We start from the raw sequence: 18232 nt of genomic DNA on the forward strand, positions 1-18232 counted from the left end.
TTGAATCTTTGAAGCTCTTCATCTGATGCACTGGCTATTTCTTGGGTAAAAACTTTAAAATTTCCCTACAATTATTATTATTAGTATTATTATTAAATGTGCTGCATATGGAGAATGTGGAGCATGAATATGAATATGAAAATTAATAATACATTCTTTATAACATAACCCCACCGGAGTAATGAAGACAAGTTGCAATGAAATGCTATTCGATTTTTAATGAGAACTTTTTTGTGCCATTTAATAGGGTTTAGGATACACATAATAATATTTTTGATTTTATACAAACAAAACTGCAAATAAACAACACATTTACACAAATGCATCAATATAAAAATATAATAAGCAATCTGAGATACCCAGAATAAAACACATAAAGGCTATGTACAAAAACACAAGAAAATATAAAAATAGCAAAACAAAGTACATTAATACAAAAATTAACTGCTTTAAAAACAATGTACATATAACAATAATTGTAGAGTACTTTAGCTGTAAAGAGTTTTCCGTCCCTTTCTTAAAGACCTGTCTTTAGCGTGCAGTCACTCCTGAGTGCTGAGGGGTCCTTTCTTAATCCATATCTTATAGCTAACATGATCATCACAGAGCAAACAACATCAAAAAACATGAATAGAGGTGCTTGACAGATAAAAGAATATAACAGTTATAGAGGGGCACTCATAGGTGGACATATACAGAAGCTGTGTTCAAACACTTGAGCATATTGATTTAATAAGCTGCACTTGGATGATTTTGTCAGCCGCCGGTTCAAAAAGTACAATACCATGCAGGTTTTTTTTTTTTGTAAGATCAACAGGAAGGAGACGGGGGACCATCACTGTGAACAACAAAACAAAATAATCGTCTGTTTTATTAAATGTAATTAAAATAATGTTTTTACACTTTTTGAAAAGGCTGAAGGTTGACATTACCAGAGACATGTGCTTTCCAATGGTGAATGCAAGCGGCTCAACTCATTTACTTCAGCTGTCTGTAAAAAAAATCACTTTCCTTAATTGCCTTATAACATTTTTTAGCGAGTGTATATACTGGAAACATTTTACTCATGACTGAAAAACATAATTTTTAGAGTTGTGGATTAATAGCCTCACCCCTTGAGAACCTCTTCTCTGTAAAAATATAATTTAAAAATTATACAAAATCCAAAGATTTCAATGTTATACAATTTTAGAAGCCACATTAATTATTGTGTCTAGTTTACCTTGCGATTCCACAAATGTGACAGGAGTAGAAAGACATTGAGTAGTAGAGAGACAGCAAAGGCCACAGAAATTGTTTTAATGGTAGCTAGAAAACACAAAAGAAATATGCTGGCTTACAAAGAGATTTATCAGATGAGGATGAAGAATGTCTAGGCAAAATGACTGCTCAGGAAGACCAACTGCTATTAGACTTACTCTGGAGATTCTGATTTTCAGCTATTACTTTCTCATCTGTAATACAAAAGCCATACACAAACATTACAAACTAAGGTTAGCATCAGCATATTAAACAATATTATACATGTATTCATGAGAAAGTATAAAAGAAGTGGTGTGTTGGCTTCTGTAAGATGAGCTTACATGGTAATTAATAAAAAATATATTGATATAAATGTTTAAATAGTTTTTTATTTATATTAATAATATATTATTATATTAGTTTAAAATGAATAAGTATTGCAAATCAGTTAGTGTCAACATTCCCTTTCACACATACACACGTTTATGGAAAATTACTGGTAATTTGCAATAATGAAATCATGGGCCCTATTATACACTCAGCGCAATAGGGCGCAAGACGTGTTTGGAGCAATTTGTTGCTATTGTGAGATCAGCGCAACCCTAATCTTCATGTTTTGCACCACATTGTTTAAATAGCAAATGCATTTGTACCACTTTGTGGACTCATGGGTGTGCTGGTCTATAAAGTAGGTGTGTTGAGGCGCATTGTTGGCGTCTTGCTATTTTGAAGAACTAGAGTAGACCACACCATTGACCAACTAAAAGCTGCTTTAAAGTCCAGCGCAGAATGCGTTAGTTATGTGCCTATGCTTACACATTGTTTAATACACACAGAATGTACAGCAATAAACAAATATCTTTAAATATGAAAAATTAAAGGATTAAAATGTTACATAAATTATTGTTTTCTACATAAATATAAAAAAACTCTGCCTCCATGCCTTCTTCATCTTTGTGTTTAACAAATGTAATTAAGCATGTAGGCTAATAGATGTCTGCAGTGGAGTGCGTACAACACCATCTCCTTTTCCATGAAAGTAAAGGAGTAAAGAGTAAAGCTAAAATAAAGATAAAGGCTGCGTCCGAAACCACCTACTACTCAGTAGGTACTGCATTTGAATTTAAACGTACTACTCAGTCGTTAGAAAAGTACGTTCTATACAGTATGAATGTGAAAAGTATGAATGGAATTCGAACGTACTACATCCGCCATTTTGTCATGGTCACGCGACATACCTGCGTCAGTTGCGTCGCTTTGCTCCCATTCGTGAATTCCCTCGCAGGGCATCATGGGATAGTGCAGCATGCATGGGATGCGCACTCCAGAATCTCGCCGGAAGTAGTAAGTCATCCGGGTACTTCTCGCATACTGATTTTCGCATTCTATGAATTCAGACATACTACTCGGCTCGCATACTGATTTTAGCGTACTGTATAGTATGGAAGTATGCGGTTTCAGACGCAGCCAAAGTAAAGAGGCTGAACGGAGGAGGCTTGTACTTTATCCTTGCGCTGTAGATGGTCTGTTTAACTTGCTAGTGAAGCATTCAGTTTTTCCACTTACAAAGTCCGCCATGTAAATAACAAATGTGCCATGACGCGATGCAACTGACTCTTAAAGACCATGGGAGATGAGTCTCTGATTGGTTTAATGCACGTTATACTCAAAACACACCCATAACCCCTTAGACTTTAGACTTTGCGCTTAGATCATTAAAATAGAGCCCCATGTGTATAAAAGGCCATTTTTTTAATACTGAGGAATTTATTTTAGCAATTTTCCAGAATTATTAGTAGGAACATTACTCATAAATTGCAAAATTGTGTGAACAGCACATTTTAGATTTACTGCTAATGCTGTTCCAGTAATTTTACTATATCAGTATTACTGTGTGAAAGAGACTATAGTCACCATTTTATAAGGTGCACCTATGTGTTTGCTTTATGCTAAATATGAGATGAAAAAACAACAACAACAAAAAAAGAAAAACTTATAACCATCAGGCTAAAATACATAATTTACCCCAATAAATCTAAAACACTATTATGGATGTGTTGAATATTACTGTACTGTAGGAAATGCAAAGTGAAAATACTGTTGAGGGACAAAGCAAAGAGATCTCAAAAGAGCTTTTGCCACAGATATATTTGTGATACTTATGTTGTGTTAAAATACCAAACGTCATGTATTTCTCACTCAGCTTATACAACAGATCATGAATTTAAGCTCCCAAAACCAGAAGTGCAGCACATAATTTGAAATGAAACATGTAGAAAAAGGTAGATGCAGATGGCACTTTCATAGACAACATATAAAGATGAGGAAGGAGGAATGTCACTTAGGACAGAAAAAGACTAGAGTGCAACAGTCTGCTCTTTTACCTAAGAAAGTGGACACTGAGTGTTGAAAGACATGAAAAGCACTGAGTGTTGAAAGCGTTATGTTACAAACTACAAATGAAGCAGCTCTGCTTTTATAAGAGCCAAACTTACAGACTGATTCTTTAGGTGAGGATGAAGTTGTCAATGAATCTACAATTGTCTGATCTGCAAATCAAAATATTTCCAGTTATTATTATTTTTTAAATGTAAACAAAAAAAGGATTAAATGCTCTTAAACTGAATGTAAATGTAGGGCTTTTCACACCTGAAATAGTTAACATGTTAGTTCACCCAAAAAAGAAAATTCTGTTATTAATAAGGTGCGCACAGTGTGTAAACAAATGTGTGTACAGCATACAGTTGAATCAGTGAAGTTACATGAAATGTTTTAACAATGTTTTTGGTTACGTATCTACACTTTTATTAAAGTCTCTGGATCATCGCAGTCTATGAAGGACAAGGGCGTTCTCGGATTTCATCTAAAATATCTTAATTTGTATTCCAAAGATGAACGAATGTCTCAGTAGATTAGAACGTCATGAGAGTGAGTAATTAATAACAGAATTTTCATTTTTTAGGTGAAATAACCCTTTAACCATGGGACATTCTCAACCCCAGTAAACTAAAATAATCATTGTTGGCAAAACTGAATTATGTAATGCAAAAAATGCTTGTTTTTCCTAGAATATTTACTTCTCAGTGTAACCAGCTTCATAGCAGGGCTTTCATAACCCTGAATATAAAATGATTACATGTGAAGTGTTCCCTTACTCAGATTAAGAATAATATAACCTAGGGTTAAGCATACTGTAAAAAGCCATACATTGTACATAATTCAATTGTTGTTTTAATGCAACTTTACAGATGGGATTGCACTTCAGTGCTGAATTTGCTTACTTTCAGTTTGGGGTGTAAAGTTTGGGGTGACCGCTGTAGAAGATGTTATACCTGTATGTGATCAAAATAAATGGCATGGTTTCAAAATCTGTTGACTCACATGATATGGAGGGTATTTGTGCTTTACTTTTGTGTTTTATGTGAACTTGCTTACTTCCATTGTGAGCTGTGTACGTTGAACTGACTGTCGTTAAAAATGTTGTTCCTAAGTGATTTAGTAGAGAGCATGGTTCACAGTCAGCTTCAACAAAACAGAACAGCTATAATACGTTTTCATTGCAACAATTAATAATACTACAAGTTCAGAGTAATGTTGATTTGTATTTTGTTCAAAGGTTTGCTCAAGGTGTTAATCCCTAGGCAGAGTATATGTTTGTTTTGGCCCTTCCCCATATCTCTCTGCTGTTACATTACTTTTTGTGATTTGGTTTTATTCTGTGAGCCACAAAATTTAATTCATCTTTTTTTCTATAGCGCTTTTACAGTGTAGATTGTGTCAAAGCAGCTTCACATAGAAGATTATAGTCAATTAAAACTGTGTCAGTCCAGACAAGAGCAAATCCATCGATGCGCAGCTCCACAAGTCCCAAACCAAGCAAGCCATTGGCGAGGAAAACACTTCACTAATTGGCAAAAGTGAAGGATTAAAAAACCTTGAGAAAAACCAGGCTCAGTTGGGCAAAATCATATCTCCTATGGCTAAATGTCTTGTGCAAAGCTGCACTCTAGGCGCCGGAGGCTGGAGAATGCTGGACGTCCATCGTGGAAATGAACTTCTGTGGTAGGGCTCAGGTAAGTGCTCTCTGAAATCTTTTTTAATTATTATTATTATTTAGGGTCTTTTTCACCTTTTTTAAAGGAGAGTAAAGACAGGAAAGCATTGGGAGCAGAGAGAAAGGGGAAGGGTCAGTAAAGGACCTTGAGCTGGGAATCAAACTCAGGCCGCCACAAGCACCTCAGTGCTGTATGTTGACATGCTTAACATTCATGCTATTGGTGCAAATGCGTTCCGATCTCATCTGGTTCAACAAGTAAAAATCCCTTAGATAATGTTTTAATTAAAAATAAGAGAGAAAGAGGTACTGCTTACTAGGCTGGGTTCAATCACCCTGTGTTAATGCACGTTTTGAGAAACCAGACATAGAAATGCCAAATTCTAATTAAAATCCCTTAATTGACAAATAAGTTTTAATACTAGCTTGAGGTGGTTTTCTGTTAATGTGTTAATATGATTAATGCAAATAATATGAGATGAAAAAGCATTTTGCTGTATAAACTCTGATGTAGTAATCATTACACCCACCTGACTAATCAACTGTCCCTAATATGCTGCCTTTTATTTACCTTACCAATACTTGATGGAAATGCACCTAATTCACATTTGGGATTTTTCTTTTTTTGGCAAAAAAAAAAAACATAAAAAAATTTGCTTCACATTTTAGATGGAAGCCTGGCTAATGTCATTATTTTAATAATGTGATTTGTTTACTGCAGGGGTCACCAATCCTGTTTCTAGAGAGCTACCTTCCTGTAGATTTCAGTTACAACCCTGACCAAACACACCTGTGTATGATTACCAAGTGCTGTTCAGGTCCTAATTAATTGTTTCAGGTGTGTTGGATTAGGGTTGGAGCTGAACTCTGCAGGAAAGTAGATCTCCAGGAACAGGGTTGGTGACCCCTGGTTTACCGTGTGTTTAGTTCATGCACATTCAAATAGTAGATGTGAAACAATGATTTAAATAATGTAATATTTATATTTTAATGTAGATAAACTAACGATTTATTTAAAAAAAAACAAATGCTTGTTAACAGTGTATATAAAGTAAACTTACTTTTAAAAGCAGTGTCATTAGGGCTGATAGTTGTGAAAGTTGTTGTGCCTGTGTGATGACAAAATAGCAATATATTACACACAATTTCAAGACAGAAAGAAATAAAGCAGGTAGTGACTTTTCTGAAGGTACACAGTTGTACCTAAAGGATCCATGTTGATACCTTAAGGCACAGGTGTCCTGGAGGGCTAAAGCTCTGCACAGTTTAGTTCCAACCCTATTTAATCACACCTGATCAAGCTTATTGAGTCCTTTAGGCTTGTTTGAAACCTGCAGGTAAAGCTGGGGTCACACTAGAGTTTGAGCATGTGGAATTCTGTAGTATGGCGCTGCGAAAGGGGCGGGATTAAACAAGATGATTGCACATTTAAAAAAGCAAGCGAGTGGTTCAAATTTAAAATTTCTTTCCAGAGAGGTCATGCTTTAATCCTTGATTGGTCTCACGCAGTCAAGTGATGCGATTTTGCAGGTCAGAGTTCACCAAGCTTAAACTTTGCAATTCAGCGAATTGCGAAACTTGGCGCACAAACTTGAGTTTCCTGTCTGATGCATTCGCATGCGTATGAATGGAAGTCTATGGGGAGAAAAGTGCAGTGTGACTGCAGCTTGAGTGAGTTGAAGCAGGGTTGAAACTAAACTGTGCGGGGCAGCAGCCCTCCAGTATCTGAGGTTTGACACCCCTGCCTTAATGGTACATATTAGTACAGTTCCGACAAATTTCAAAAGGCATAAGATTGTACTGCTGTCAATATGAACCCTTTAGGTACAACAAATGTATACCATTTCAAAAAGGACCGCCCCAGAGATGGCTGTTCCTTTAGTTCTGAGAGTATACTGATCTTGTAATGTGTTACACAGGACACACACACATATATAAAACTTTACATTTATATTTATTGCATTTAAATTTTAAAGTACACTCTCACAAATAAAGGTATGAAAGCTGTCACTGAGGTGGTACCTTTTGTTGTAAATTCAGAACAAATCTCACAAATCAAAAAACACATTTGTTTGTGTACCAAAACTATAAGTTTGTTTCTGCCATTAAATAAAACTGTTAAAAAATTAATTGTGACTTTTTGTCTCACAATTTTGACATTTCTTCACAAATTATGTTAACTTAGTTTTACACGTTTAAATCTTGCAGTGCTTTGTTAATATCTAAGTTCAAGATTGCTTCAATTAAAGATTCAGTTTCAATTCAATTCAAAATTCTTAAAAATGTCACAATTCCCTTTTATTATTATGTGGCAGAAATAGGCTTTTATAAAAAAAAAATCAGTTATTGATTAAAACAATTTGAGTTTTCCTTTTTTTAAGATTTTATGTTCTAGTAAAGTTTAAATCCACAACTTTTACAAAGAATGAATGGGTGTATGTGTAAAAAATATGTAAAATCCTGTTTCAGTATTCAGAGATCAGATTCATTATCAGTGTTTCTCAACCAGGTTCCTGGAGGTCCACCAGCTGTGCACATTTTCCATGTCTCCTTAACCAAACACACCTGATTCAGATCATCAGCTCATCAGCAGAGACAGAAATACCTGTAATGGGTGTGACAGACAAAGGAGACAGCCAAAACATGCAGTTCTGGTGGTCCTCCAGGAACGTGGTTGAGAAACACTGCTGTAGATGTACAGGTAAGGGAAATTAGTGCAATTAACTTACTATCTGATGGGCACTTCAGATCTAGGGGGAAAAAAATCAAATTAATAAATTTGTTCTGCAAAAAAAAAAGGAAAAAATGCAAGTGTAGATGTCCATACCTGATAATGAACTATTGCAAGAATGCAGATACATATCACGGAATTTCCTTTTATTAACATATCTTACTGAGGAAGCATCCATGCAGGTGTGTGTGGCACAAAAGTTGGTGATGTTATTGTCTAGATACTATATACAGGAACAGAAAAAACATGAAGTTAGAAGTGATTACGTTTCATATTTTATATGGAACGATAAAATATTATAGGAAACATAGTATACACACCTTTAGCATGATTTCAAATGTTTCCAACACACGGAATTTGTCTTTGTTGTTATTTTTGGTCACGTATGAACATAGAGTATTTATGACTGTTAGAAGCTTGGATTCCTAAGAAAACATTCACACAGAACACACTTATTAAACATGGAGCTATCACAACCAAATCAAAACAATTGTTATTTAACAGATAACCAGCTAAATGTACATATATCTTACCTAATTACTTACAAAAGCTTTAAAGTTTTATTAATATTGAAATTAAATAATTATAGTTTAACTGCTAAATGAGTGCTTAGTTTTAATACAACACTAAAGTATATATTTTCAGTACAATAGATGTGGGACATCAATAAACATCTCTCAAGTACTGATTATTATAATGCATTATTATAAATTGGACATAAACAGTTTAATTTCTTGCTCAGTAGCACATTATATTCTTCATTCCAGTTTGCACTGTTAATGCATACAATTGCACTTAATCTGCTCCAGCCATTATACTGTTGTTTGCACATAAATCAATAGGCACTTTTTGCATAATAAGCATAATTTTAAACAAATACTATACATTGTTTACATCTGCTTACATTACCCCACAATCAGTATTATATATTATTTACATTCTTAATTTGCCATCCACAGTGAAGTCATACACATAATATACACATCATACACGACATACGCATATATACACAGAAGTGACAGAAGTATATCTATGAAATGTGTGTGTGTGTGTGTGTGTGTGTATGTATATATATATGATGTGTATATTATGTGTATGACTTCACTGTGGACAGCAAATTAAGAATTTCATTGTACAGGGAAACTTGTTTCCTTACTGTGCACATGACAATAAACAAATAGAATTGAATTGAATTGAATGCATGACTATTTTTAATGCTACAACTATAAGTAAACAAAAGAGAAACAGAAAAGTCATCTTACATTGTACTTACCTTTGTCTCAGATGAGAATACCTTAATCTGAAACACATGGTCTTCCATCAACTCGTTAATCTATAATAATTTAAAGAAGACATTTAGGAAATCACTTAAATGTAAGAACAGATAGCAAGTCATAAACAAAATACGTCAGTAGGATGTCATTTAGTACCATGGAGGTTTATTTGTAAAAAAATATATATAATCTCACTTGCTTATCATCAGATTACTTCTTTCAAGTGACTATAAAGTAATGCATTACTTTTTCATTTCAAGTAAATATCTGAGTGATTTTTCTAAAAGAGTAATGGCAGCTAACTGCAAGAAAATAATAGAATGACAAAGATTAGACTTACCAGGTGTTCCTCAATATCTTGTTGCATACATTCAGCTTGGATATGATGAATAAATTTGATGAGTGATAATACCTTTGATGGAAAGGGCAAAAATCAAGTCCCATTTGTAGATAATTCATTAAAAAATAATTAATTTGTTAACATTATGACTAGTTCAGCTCTTCTTGTAATACAATAACCAAAGTCACACTACAATTCACTGAAATGCATCCATTTTGTTCCCAGGACCTGTACTAACATGTTATTGCTTAATAATTACTCACAATGATCAGTGTCCAAACTTTCCCAATCATTACGGAGTCTTCTTAACCATTGGAGTTCAGCTCCATAAGTCACAATGTTGTTGTCTTGCTGGATGCAACAGAAGTGAGAATAAGAGAAAGTATTTAGAAAATGACAATATCAGTGATGTGCAGTTAAAAACAACTAAGCATTGGGCAACAAATCAATTTAATTTCCTCACACTCAAGTGGTTCTAAACATTTATATTTTTTTTCTTCTGTTGAATATAAAGCATTATATTCTGAAGAATGTTGTAAAAAAAAGCAGCCTAAATAAAATTCAATGGCTGATTTTTTCCCACCATTTTCAGTATCTTACACTGTTCAACAGTTGTTGTGTTTTTTTGTTTGTATTTTTTACTTCGTAATGTTCTCTGCGCACCACTTACATATTAGCAAGACATTTGTATACATCAAAGAAATAAGCTGCGTCCCAAATGGCACACTATACACTATGCACTCATGCACTATGTACTTATGCACTTACACACTCAACAGGATAGTACATGTATGTAGTGTCGTCCCAAATGGCACACTAATGTTTTTTTACTAAACGGAAATTCAAACCGTTTCCCTGATGACGTTTGACAGTTGCCAAATCATTGAAATAAATGACCAAATTATCAAATAATACCTATCGTGAGTATTGCCGCATTCACCATCGGGAGGCAATATAATCACTCTAGTAGGAGAATTTTGCTCTCTCCATCCAAAATAAATAAAGTTATCCAACATGTGTGTCCGATAGCTCCGCCCCTTCCGCTACGTAAGCAAACCTGCGGTCGTTGAGTGCTTGAAGTGTCCATCATTACACACTTCATTTTAGCGACTGAATGAGTGCATCATCCGGGTAATTAAAGTGCACTTATTATTTTAAGAGTTTTCAGTGTGAACACACTACTTACAATATTTATACTACAAAATGGCGTAGAATAGTGCATAAGTATGCGATTTGGGACGCAGCTATAGGTTATTATCTAGTGCTGGATCTCCAGTATATTGTCTGTATGTGTTTATCTACTTATTGTGTTTATTTTTTATATTATCTACTGATTATGTGTTTATTTTTAGTACTTCACAGATATTTAACTAGATTTATTTTTCTTGAATGTTTTTAAATATCTATGGCACAATTTGTATGAGCTATAAATAAAACCTTTAAAAATAAAATTGTACAAAGCTCAAAACTAATTTAATGATTAGCTGTAACAAAACTCAACACTCATTAAAAGGTTTTTTGAATACAGCTTGACAACAGATTTCATTAATAGAATAGTAAAAACAGGCAGGGTCAAAACTAGGGATGGCTGACGTGAAACTGACGTTTTGTCGAATCGCAAGTGCTTCAATTTACTGCACCAAGCATGATCCGAAACACCCAGGTCACATGACTAAAGCAATTCAAAGCATCGGTCTGTTCAGAAGCGTTGCGAGACCTGAATCTGCTTTTGACTGACAGGGTCAGAAACAATTTCTGTCTTATATGGCCTAGTGAACTGTGCATGTGCACGTTGTTACTGTGGTCCAAATGACTTTTGGTTTCGAATCCTGACTTGTACAAATACTCCAAAATCATGATTTTATGTATTTTAATAATGTTACTGTTTTATGGTGTAGTTTAGATACACTGTTAAAAATTGTCCCGTTAAAAAACAGTAAAATACTGGCAGCTGCAGTTGCCAGCAATGTACTGTTATTTTACAGTATGTTGCTGTAAAAATACATGAACTACATTGATTTACACAATACTCAAGTGAACTCATTTTGCTCACTGAAAGCAACTGCCTCAACTTGGTCAACTGCTGAATGAGTTTATGAAGTAATGTGCTATATATGATTAGAAGCATACTTATAATGATAACTTATTTTAGTTAATAAGAAAAGTTCGGTTTAACTCTAATGTCTTATTTTTCACAACAGCACACATACATGTAAATCTGGAATCACCAGAGAGATTCAGACTGCATCAGCAACTAAACAGCCGCTATCTTTAAGTCAAAGTCAAAGGCAAAGTCAGCTTTATTGTCAATTCAGCCACATGTACAAGACATACAGAGAATCGAAATTGCGTTACTCTCAGACCCAAGGTGCTTAACATTAATATAAAATATATATATAAAAAATAGTAGAGTTTAAGAAAAAAAGAAAATTTAGAAAATTTACAGTATATACATTGCACATAAATGTGGTCTAAGAAATATACATATGTAATAAAAAAATTGTAAACAATACAGTGACATACAGTGACATTAAGGGCATAAATAGAGAAACATGCAGAATAACATCAGCAGTTCATTGTTCATCTTTAACTCATACACTGGCTCTACTCTCCTCCACAACGGTGACAGACAGGAGAAATTAGCTTCAGGTTTTACAGTAAAATACTGTTTTTTTCCTTGATTTAACGGTAATCTACTGGCAGCTGTGGTTGCCAGCAATCTACTGTTTTTTTACAGTCTATTTCCGTAGTGTAAATTAACAGTATATTACTGTTAAAATACATTTTTACACTGTGTTTTTACCTCTCACACCTTTAACCCTTTAAACCCCAGAGCATATACTTCAGTTTTTATTGAAGTGTCCACACTACTGAGTGTTCAAGAAACATGTAGCAAAGCTGAAGTAAATTCATTAATTAACTGACTAATTAAATGATAATTGAGGATTAACAATGAACAAATGAAGAAATAGTGAAGGGAAAAAACAAGAACAGAACATACAAAACTTTAGTCACAGCTTTATAATGAAATAACCTGAAGAACAACAAATGATTAAATCATTTAAATGATCAGCGGATGATTAAACAACTCTACAAACATCATCACCAGCTACACTTATTACTTAATATATGTATTTTTGTATAACATCTACTAAAGTTCTTCTTAAGAAAAAGTTAAAGTTTTACGTCACCATCATGGAGAACAGAGTTTGCTTTAATTGGGCTCTTAGCCCTGTCATTTTTAACATTTATATATCTTGGCTGCTGCAATTGTTAAGAACTTTGTTTAAAAAAACTCCTTTGTTGTGGCAAGCCAGCCAAAAACCTAAATAAGATCTGGTGATGTTCATGTTGCTATTAAATGGCAGAGTCTGTTCTCATTTAGTATAATAAAAATTACTGCTCCTATTCAATGTTAAATCTATTGTTTTACATTATATGTCAATATATGGCAATGATTTCTGGAAATTTTTAAGAATATCTTGGACAATAACACTGCTCTATGGTGTATATCGCACTCAAAGAGACATCAATAATCAGCATGTGAACCTCAATAATGGTGACAACTAACATAATTAACAGTTTAACTCACAAACAGTCAACTGAAAGTCTAAACATAAACAACAGCAGAATCAAACACAAATAAAGAAAACTGTTAGACCATTATACAACATTTATTTATACCGCAATGCATGCTGGGATATTTGTACCGTGCCACTCCCAGCATGCATTGCAGCATGAAACATTTTAGATGTTACCATTGTTGAGATACAAGGTCAGATTTATCAGGTCTGAGTGTATATTTGTCATAACTGAACTGTTTTTGTATGTAATTTCTTAACTGTTAAGTAATTACGGAGGTATCTTTTCTGTTTCCTCTTCTCATTAATTAAATGAATACCTGCAACTAAGCATAAAATCTATTGCATGAGGCCCTTCTTCCAGATTTATAACAAAACATTTATCAGAACTAATTTCAGACAAACAGATTTCTCTATTTATTGACTTTCCAACTTGATTGCTATAGTACAAGCACTTTGTTAACTCTTTATTATAGTAATTGGAGAGTCTGAATTAATAAGTTCAAGGGTGAAGAGCCCAACTAAACCAGCCCCTCACTCCATTACGGTGACACAAAAACCACCTTAACTTCTGTTGGATCTCAGTGAGAATAGTATGGAAGTCAAATCAGTCAGTAATAAGTGTGTGTCTGCTGTTGTTTGTGGAGTTGTTTAATGATCCTCTGCTGAGACTGAAGCAGTTTTATTTTATTTTATTTTATTTAATGTTGTAACTCAAGTGTTGTTTGTGTTTCTTGTTTATTTTCTTCAGTAATTTTGATTATTAACAGCAGGTGTTCATCAGTGTCTGAATTCACTCATTAGTGTTCATTAAAACTGTCAGGTGAACTATATTAGTTAACTAGTGTATGAAATAGTGAACAAGGACACAAAGCGTGATTTTAAACACAGACTTCAAAACATCGAATCTGAACTCTGTTAGCTCACAGTTTTCTGCAGTTGGTTACTTTCTCGAAAACAAAAATGTTACCCAGAAAGCACTGTTTTTAACAGAATATTACTGTTTTAGTGAAAAAAACATTATTTTACCGTAGAATCTGCCCGTTTTTTAACAGCAATTTTTTACAGTGTAGGATTCAGCTGCTGATACTCCATCAATTTAGCATAATTTTTGTAAAACTGTAAAACAATAATTAATATTTTTACAGCACTGTGGTGGTTGGGTTTAGGGTTTGGGTAGACGTTAATAAAATAAAATTAGAAATTTAATGAATAATATAAATAATTCTTGTTTAACTCTGGTCTGGTGTCTGGTCTAGCAACAACCCTGTATTATGACCAAAACAAGACATATTTATTCACAAAGTGTTTATACAGATGTCAAACCAATGTTGAAACAAAACAATACAAGAACAAAGCAATTCAAACTGATATTAAAGCATTTGAAAATAGCTATATCAGCCTGGATTTGAACCAGTTCCATGGTAGTCAGGAATCCTAACCACTCCATTTAATCACTTGGAAGTTCTATCCTACAAAGTGGGGTTTAATACCTCAATTTGCTCAACTGTTCTTTGCTAAAGCTGTTCCCCTTCGGGGGGAACTTCAGCACTATAAGTGGATTTGATTTGTAAAATCCACGCATTGGGAGGATTCGGATCAGAAGCCGCTTGTCTGGAGAGTATTGAACGGGCCAATGAATGAAATTAATTGGCAGCGTAAGCTTGCGCAGGTGTGCGACATCTGCAATTATCTCAGCATATAAGCACACCTGAAGCCAGCAGACGCCATCCTTTTCGCTTCAGATCCTTTCTGAGTGAGTCGATGAGGGTTCCTCTTGCTGATCAGCACTTCAGAGCGAACGAGTGTGTCTCCCGGTCCAGAGTGGGTCTTCGCGGTGGCAGACGGTCGAGCTGGGTTACTCCCTTGCCTGCGGTTCTTTGGGTCCGGTCCTCCAGAGCGGTGCGTATAGTTGCAACTTTCCTAAAAGAGCAACACAGTCGTGCAGCACGTCCTTTTCAGGATGGCGCTCCGACTGTGCGTTTCTGGATGCGGGGGTTTCCTGTCTCCGGATGATGGACACGATCACTGCATTGCATGTTTGGGGGTCCAGCATGTTAATGCGGTGCTCGCGGGCGGTTCATGTCGTCATTGCGATGCCATGACCGTTGCACAGCTAAGATCGCGGCTAACTTTCGCAAGAGAGCGAGCCACCCCAGTTGCCTCCTGTTCTAAAAAAGCAGCGGGCGCTCGGGCAGATCTGAGGGTTTCAGCGGGAGCTAATCCGCCGCCCACGGGCTCGCGGACCTCTCGCTCCTCACGGCGCTCCATCCAAGCTTCGGGTGGTGAGAGTGATCCGTCTAACCAGATGGTAGCTCTCACACTCGCTGACACCGGAGATCAGATGTCCTCCGCGGCATCGGAGGGTGGGCTTTCACTGTCCGACGAAGATCCGGACCCGCTCGCCCCCTCCGGGCAGGTGAGCGCTGTCAAATCGGATCCTGAAGCGGACATGTTAGCCGTGCTTTCCCGGGCTGCTTCGGCCGTGGGGTTGGAGATGGTTTATCCCCCAGCTCCGCGGCCGGACCGACTAGATGGGTGCTACGTAGAGGACCAGAAGGCGAAGCCTTCGAAGCCTCTCGTCCCCTTCTTCCCGGAAGTGCACAGTAGGCTCACGCAGTCCTGGAGGGCACCTTTCTCTGCCCGTGCTGCGAGTGCCTCCGTCCTCACCGCCCTTGACGGCGGAGCTGCCAGGGGGTATGAGGCGATCCCGTCAGTGGAGCGCGCTATCGCGGTCAATCTTTGTCCGCGCGGCGCCTCTACGTGGCGGGGTTTGCCCCGCCTCCCGTCCAAAGCCTGTAGGTTGTCTGCCTCCCTCGGAGCCAGAGCTTATAAGGCTGCGGGCCAGGCTGCTTCTGCTTTGCACGTGATGGCCACCTACCAGCGCTACCAAGCGCAGGCGCTGGCCGAGCTGCACGAGGGCGGGTCCAACCCAAGCTTATTACATGAGCTGCGCACCGCGACCGACTATGCTCTTCGGACTACTAAGTCCGCCGCGTGTGCGCTGGGGATGACGATGTCCACACTTGTGGTTCAGGAACGCCACCTCTGGCTAAACCTGGCCGATATGCGCGACGTTGACAAAGTTCGCTTTCTTGACTCGCCCATATCCCAGGCTGGCCTGTTCGGCGACACCGTCGGTGAATTCACCCAGGAATTCAAGGCGGTGAAAGAGCAGTCGGATGCGATGGGCAATGTCATCTATCGGCGTGGCCGTAAGCCCGCTCCGCCCGCCGAGCCATCCACCTCCGCTGTTCCTCGCCGAGGGCGCCCGCCAACGAGTGCTGCCCCGCCCCCGCCTGCGCCTCCGGCCAAGCGGGCGCGGCGTTCACCTCGAAAGCAGGCAGCCCCTCCTGCCCAGGGCGCCGTTAAGTCCGGTAAACGGACCGCGAAGCGTCCCTGAGACAGGCCATCCGGAGAAGAGGAAACTTGCTTTTTCCCCGCTGGAGGGCGGGGCCCCGATAACAACGGTACTTTTCAGTGCCACCAAAACATCAGTAAAAGAGCACTTTTTCCCTTCCCCGGATGTGACTGCACGAGTTCTGCCAGTCCGGGACGCGCTGCCTTCCGGCTCGCAGACTCTACGTGCTTCGCCAGTGGCTCACGAGCGCTGGGGGGACGGTCTCCCTTCCCTCAGCCCTCCAGCCCCCTCTCCGGAGTCAGGGTGCGGAGCCAGAGCGAATCGCTCTCCTCCAGCTCTTCCGCGGGACCCTCGTGCTTCCCGGATCAGCACACCCACTCCGCGCTGCCCCACCGCTGGTACGTCAGCGATTGTAGCGATGACTCCATTAGCGAGGGCTCTGCCTGCCTGGTTAGCGCGGGCCAGCCCCTCGCGGTGGCTCATACGCACAATCAGACTCGGTTACGCGATTCAGTTCACGAAACGGCCCCCCAAGTTTACGGGCGTGTATTTCTCCAGGGTCAACCCCCTGTCCGCCCCTGTCTTGCGAGAGGAGATTGCTGCCCTCCTGGCGAAGGGTGCAATCGAGCCGGTTCCTCCAGCCGAGATGGAGAGTGGGTTTTACAGCCCATACTTCATCGTACCCAAAAAGAGCGGTGGGTCACGGCCAATCCTAGATCTGCGCGTTTTGAACCGCTGTCTGCACAGGCTGCCGTTCAGAATGCTCACGCAGAGGCGCATTCTCCAATGCGTTCGTCCTCGGGATTGGTTTGCAGCCATAGACCTGAAGGACGCGTATTTCCATGTCTCCATTCTTCCACGCCACCGCCAATTTCTGCGGTTTGCGTTTGAGGGTCGAGCGTGGCAGTACAAGGTCCTCCCCTTCGGGCTCTCTCTGTCTCCGCGGGTCTTCACCAAACTCGCGGAGGGTGCCCTAGCGCCCCTTCGGCTCGCGGGCATTCGCATACTCAATTATCTCGACGACTGGCTGATTTTAGCCCACTCGCGGGAGCAATTGATTATGCACAGGGACAAGGTGCTTCGGCATCTCCGCCTACTGGGGCTTCAGGTCAACCGAGAAAAGAGCAAACTCGCCCCCGTGCAGAGGATTTCTTTTCTCGGGATGGAGCTGGACTCGATCACCATGGTAGCGCACCTCTCCGAGGAACGCGCTCGCCTGTTGCTGAACTGTCTGAGGGAGCTCGACAGCAAACTAGTGGTCCCACTGAAGTTCTTTCAGAGGCTCCTGGGGCATATGGCATCCGCAGCCGCCGTCACGCCGCTCGGGTTGCTCCATATGAGACCACTTCAGCACTGGCTTCACGATCGGGTCCCCAGACGCGCATGGCACGCGGGCACACACCGGGTCTCGGTTACTGCGCTGTGTCGCCGCGCCCTCAGCCCTTGGAACGACCCCTCGTTCCTACAGGCCGGTGTGCCTCTAGGACAGGCGTCCAGCCATGTTGTTGTTTCAACAGACGCTTCCAACACGGGTTGGGGGGCCGTGTGTCGCGGGCATGCGGCTGCGGGCCTCTGGAAGGGTGCCCAGCTGCATTGGCATATCAATCGCCTAGAGCTGTTGGCAGTGTTCCTCGCTCTCCACCGCTTTT

At 39.0% G+C, this 18232-nt stretch overlaps 1 protein-coding gene and 1 long non-coding RNA gene across 18 annotated transcripts in view; one reads left to right on the forward strand and one right to left on the reverse strand.

The window, feature by feature from the left end:
- Positions 1 to 203: 203 nt before the first annotated feature.
- The window catches only part of LOC100534715 (uncharacterized), a 44133-nt gene continuing 26104 nt past the window's right edge, over positions 204 to 18232 (reverse strand). The window contains exons 2-16 of one of the 17 annotated variants that reach the window (XM_087244707.1): positions 9905 to 9988; positions 9642 to 9713; positions 9301 to 9360; positions 8348 to 8452; positions 8124 to 8250; positions 8026 to 8046; positions 6358 to 6405; positions 4678 to 4728; positions 4524 to 4574; positions 3738 to 3791; positions 1419 to 1454; positions 1223 to 1308; positions 1113 to 1130; positions 933 to 991; positions 204 to 838 (exon numbers count right to left, since the gene is read on the reverse strand). In XM_087244707.1, the coding sequence (XP_087100833.1) occupies positions 811 to 838; positions 933 to 991; positions 1113 to 1130; positions 1223 to 1308; positions 1419 to 1454; positions 3738 to 3791; positions 4524 to 4574; positions 4678 to 4728; positions 6358 to 6405; positions 8026 to 8046; positions 8124 to 8250; positions 8348 to 8452; positions 9301 to 9360; positions 9642 to 9713; positions 9905 to 9934 (846 nt within the window). In that variant the 5' untranslated portion in view covers positions 9935 to 9988 and the 3' untranslated portion in view covers positions 204 to 810. Of the gene's footprint in view, positions 839 to 932; positions 1012 to 1112; positions 1131 to 1222; positions 1309 to 1418; positions 1455 to 3692; positions 3792 to 4523; positions 4575 to 4677; positions 4729 to 6357; positions 6406 to 7233; positions 7810 to 7966; positions 8047 to 8123; positions 8251 to 8347; positions 8453 to 9289; positions 9361 to 9641; positions 9714 to 9904; positions 9993 to 18232 lie in introns of those variants that run through there. The other 16 variants (XM_087244706.1, XM_087244705.1, XM_087244716.1 and 13 more) reach the window with 16 other exon arrangements.
- Positions 9279 to 14751, forward strand: LOC147845665 (uncharacterized). The gene is made up of 3 exons (XR_015480967.1): positions 9279 to 10347; positions 10892 to 11551; positions 14296 to 14751. It is a non-coding gene; the product is annotated as an uncharacterized LOC147845665 (long non-coding RNA).

This window comes from Danio rerio, chromosome 3 (assembly GCF_052040795.2).
Source record: "Danio rerio strain M-AB ecotype USA chromosome 3, GRCz13ab, whole genome shotgun sequence".
NCBI classification, from domain to species: Eukaryota; Metazoa; Chordata; class Actinopteri; order Cypriniformes; family Danionidae; genus Danio; species Danio rerio.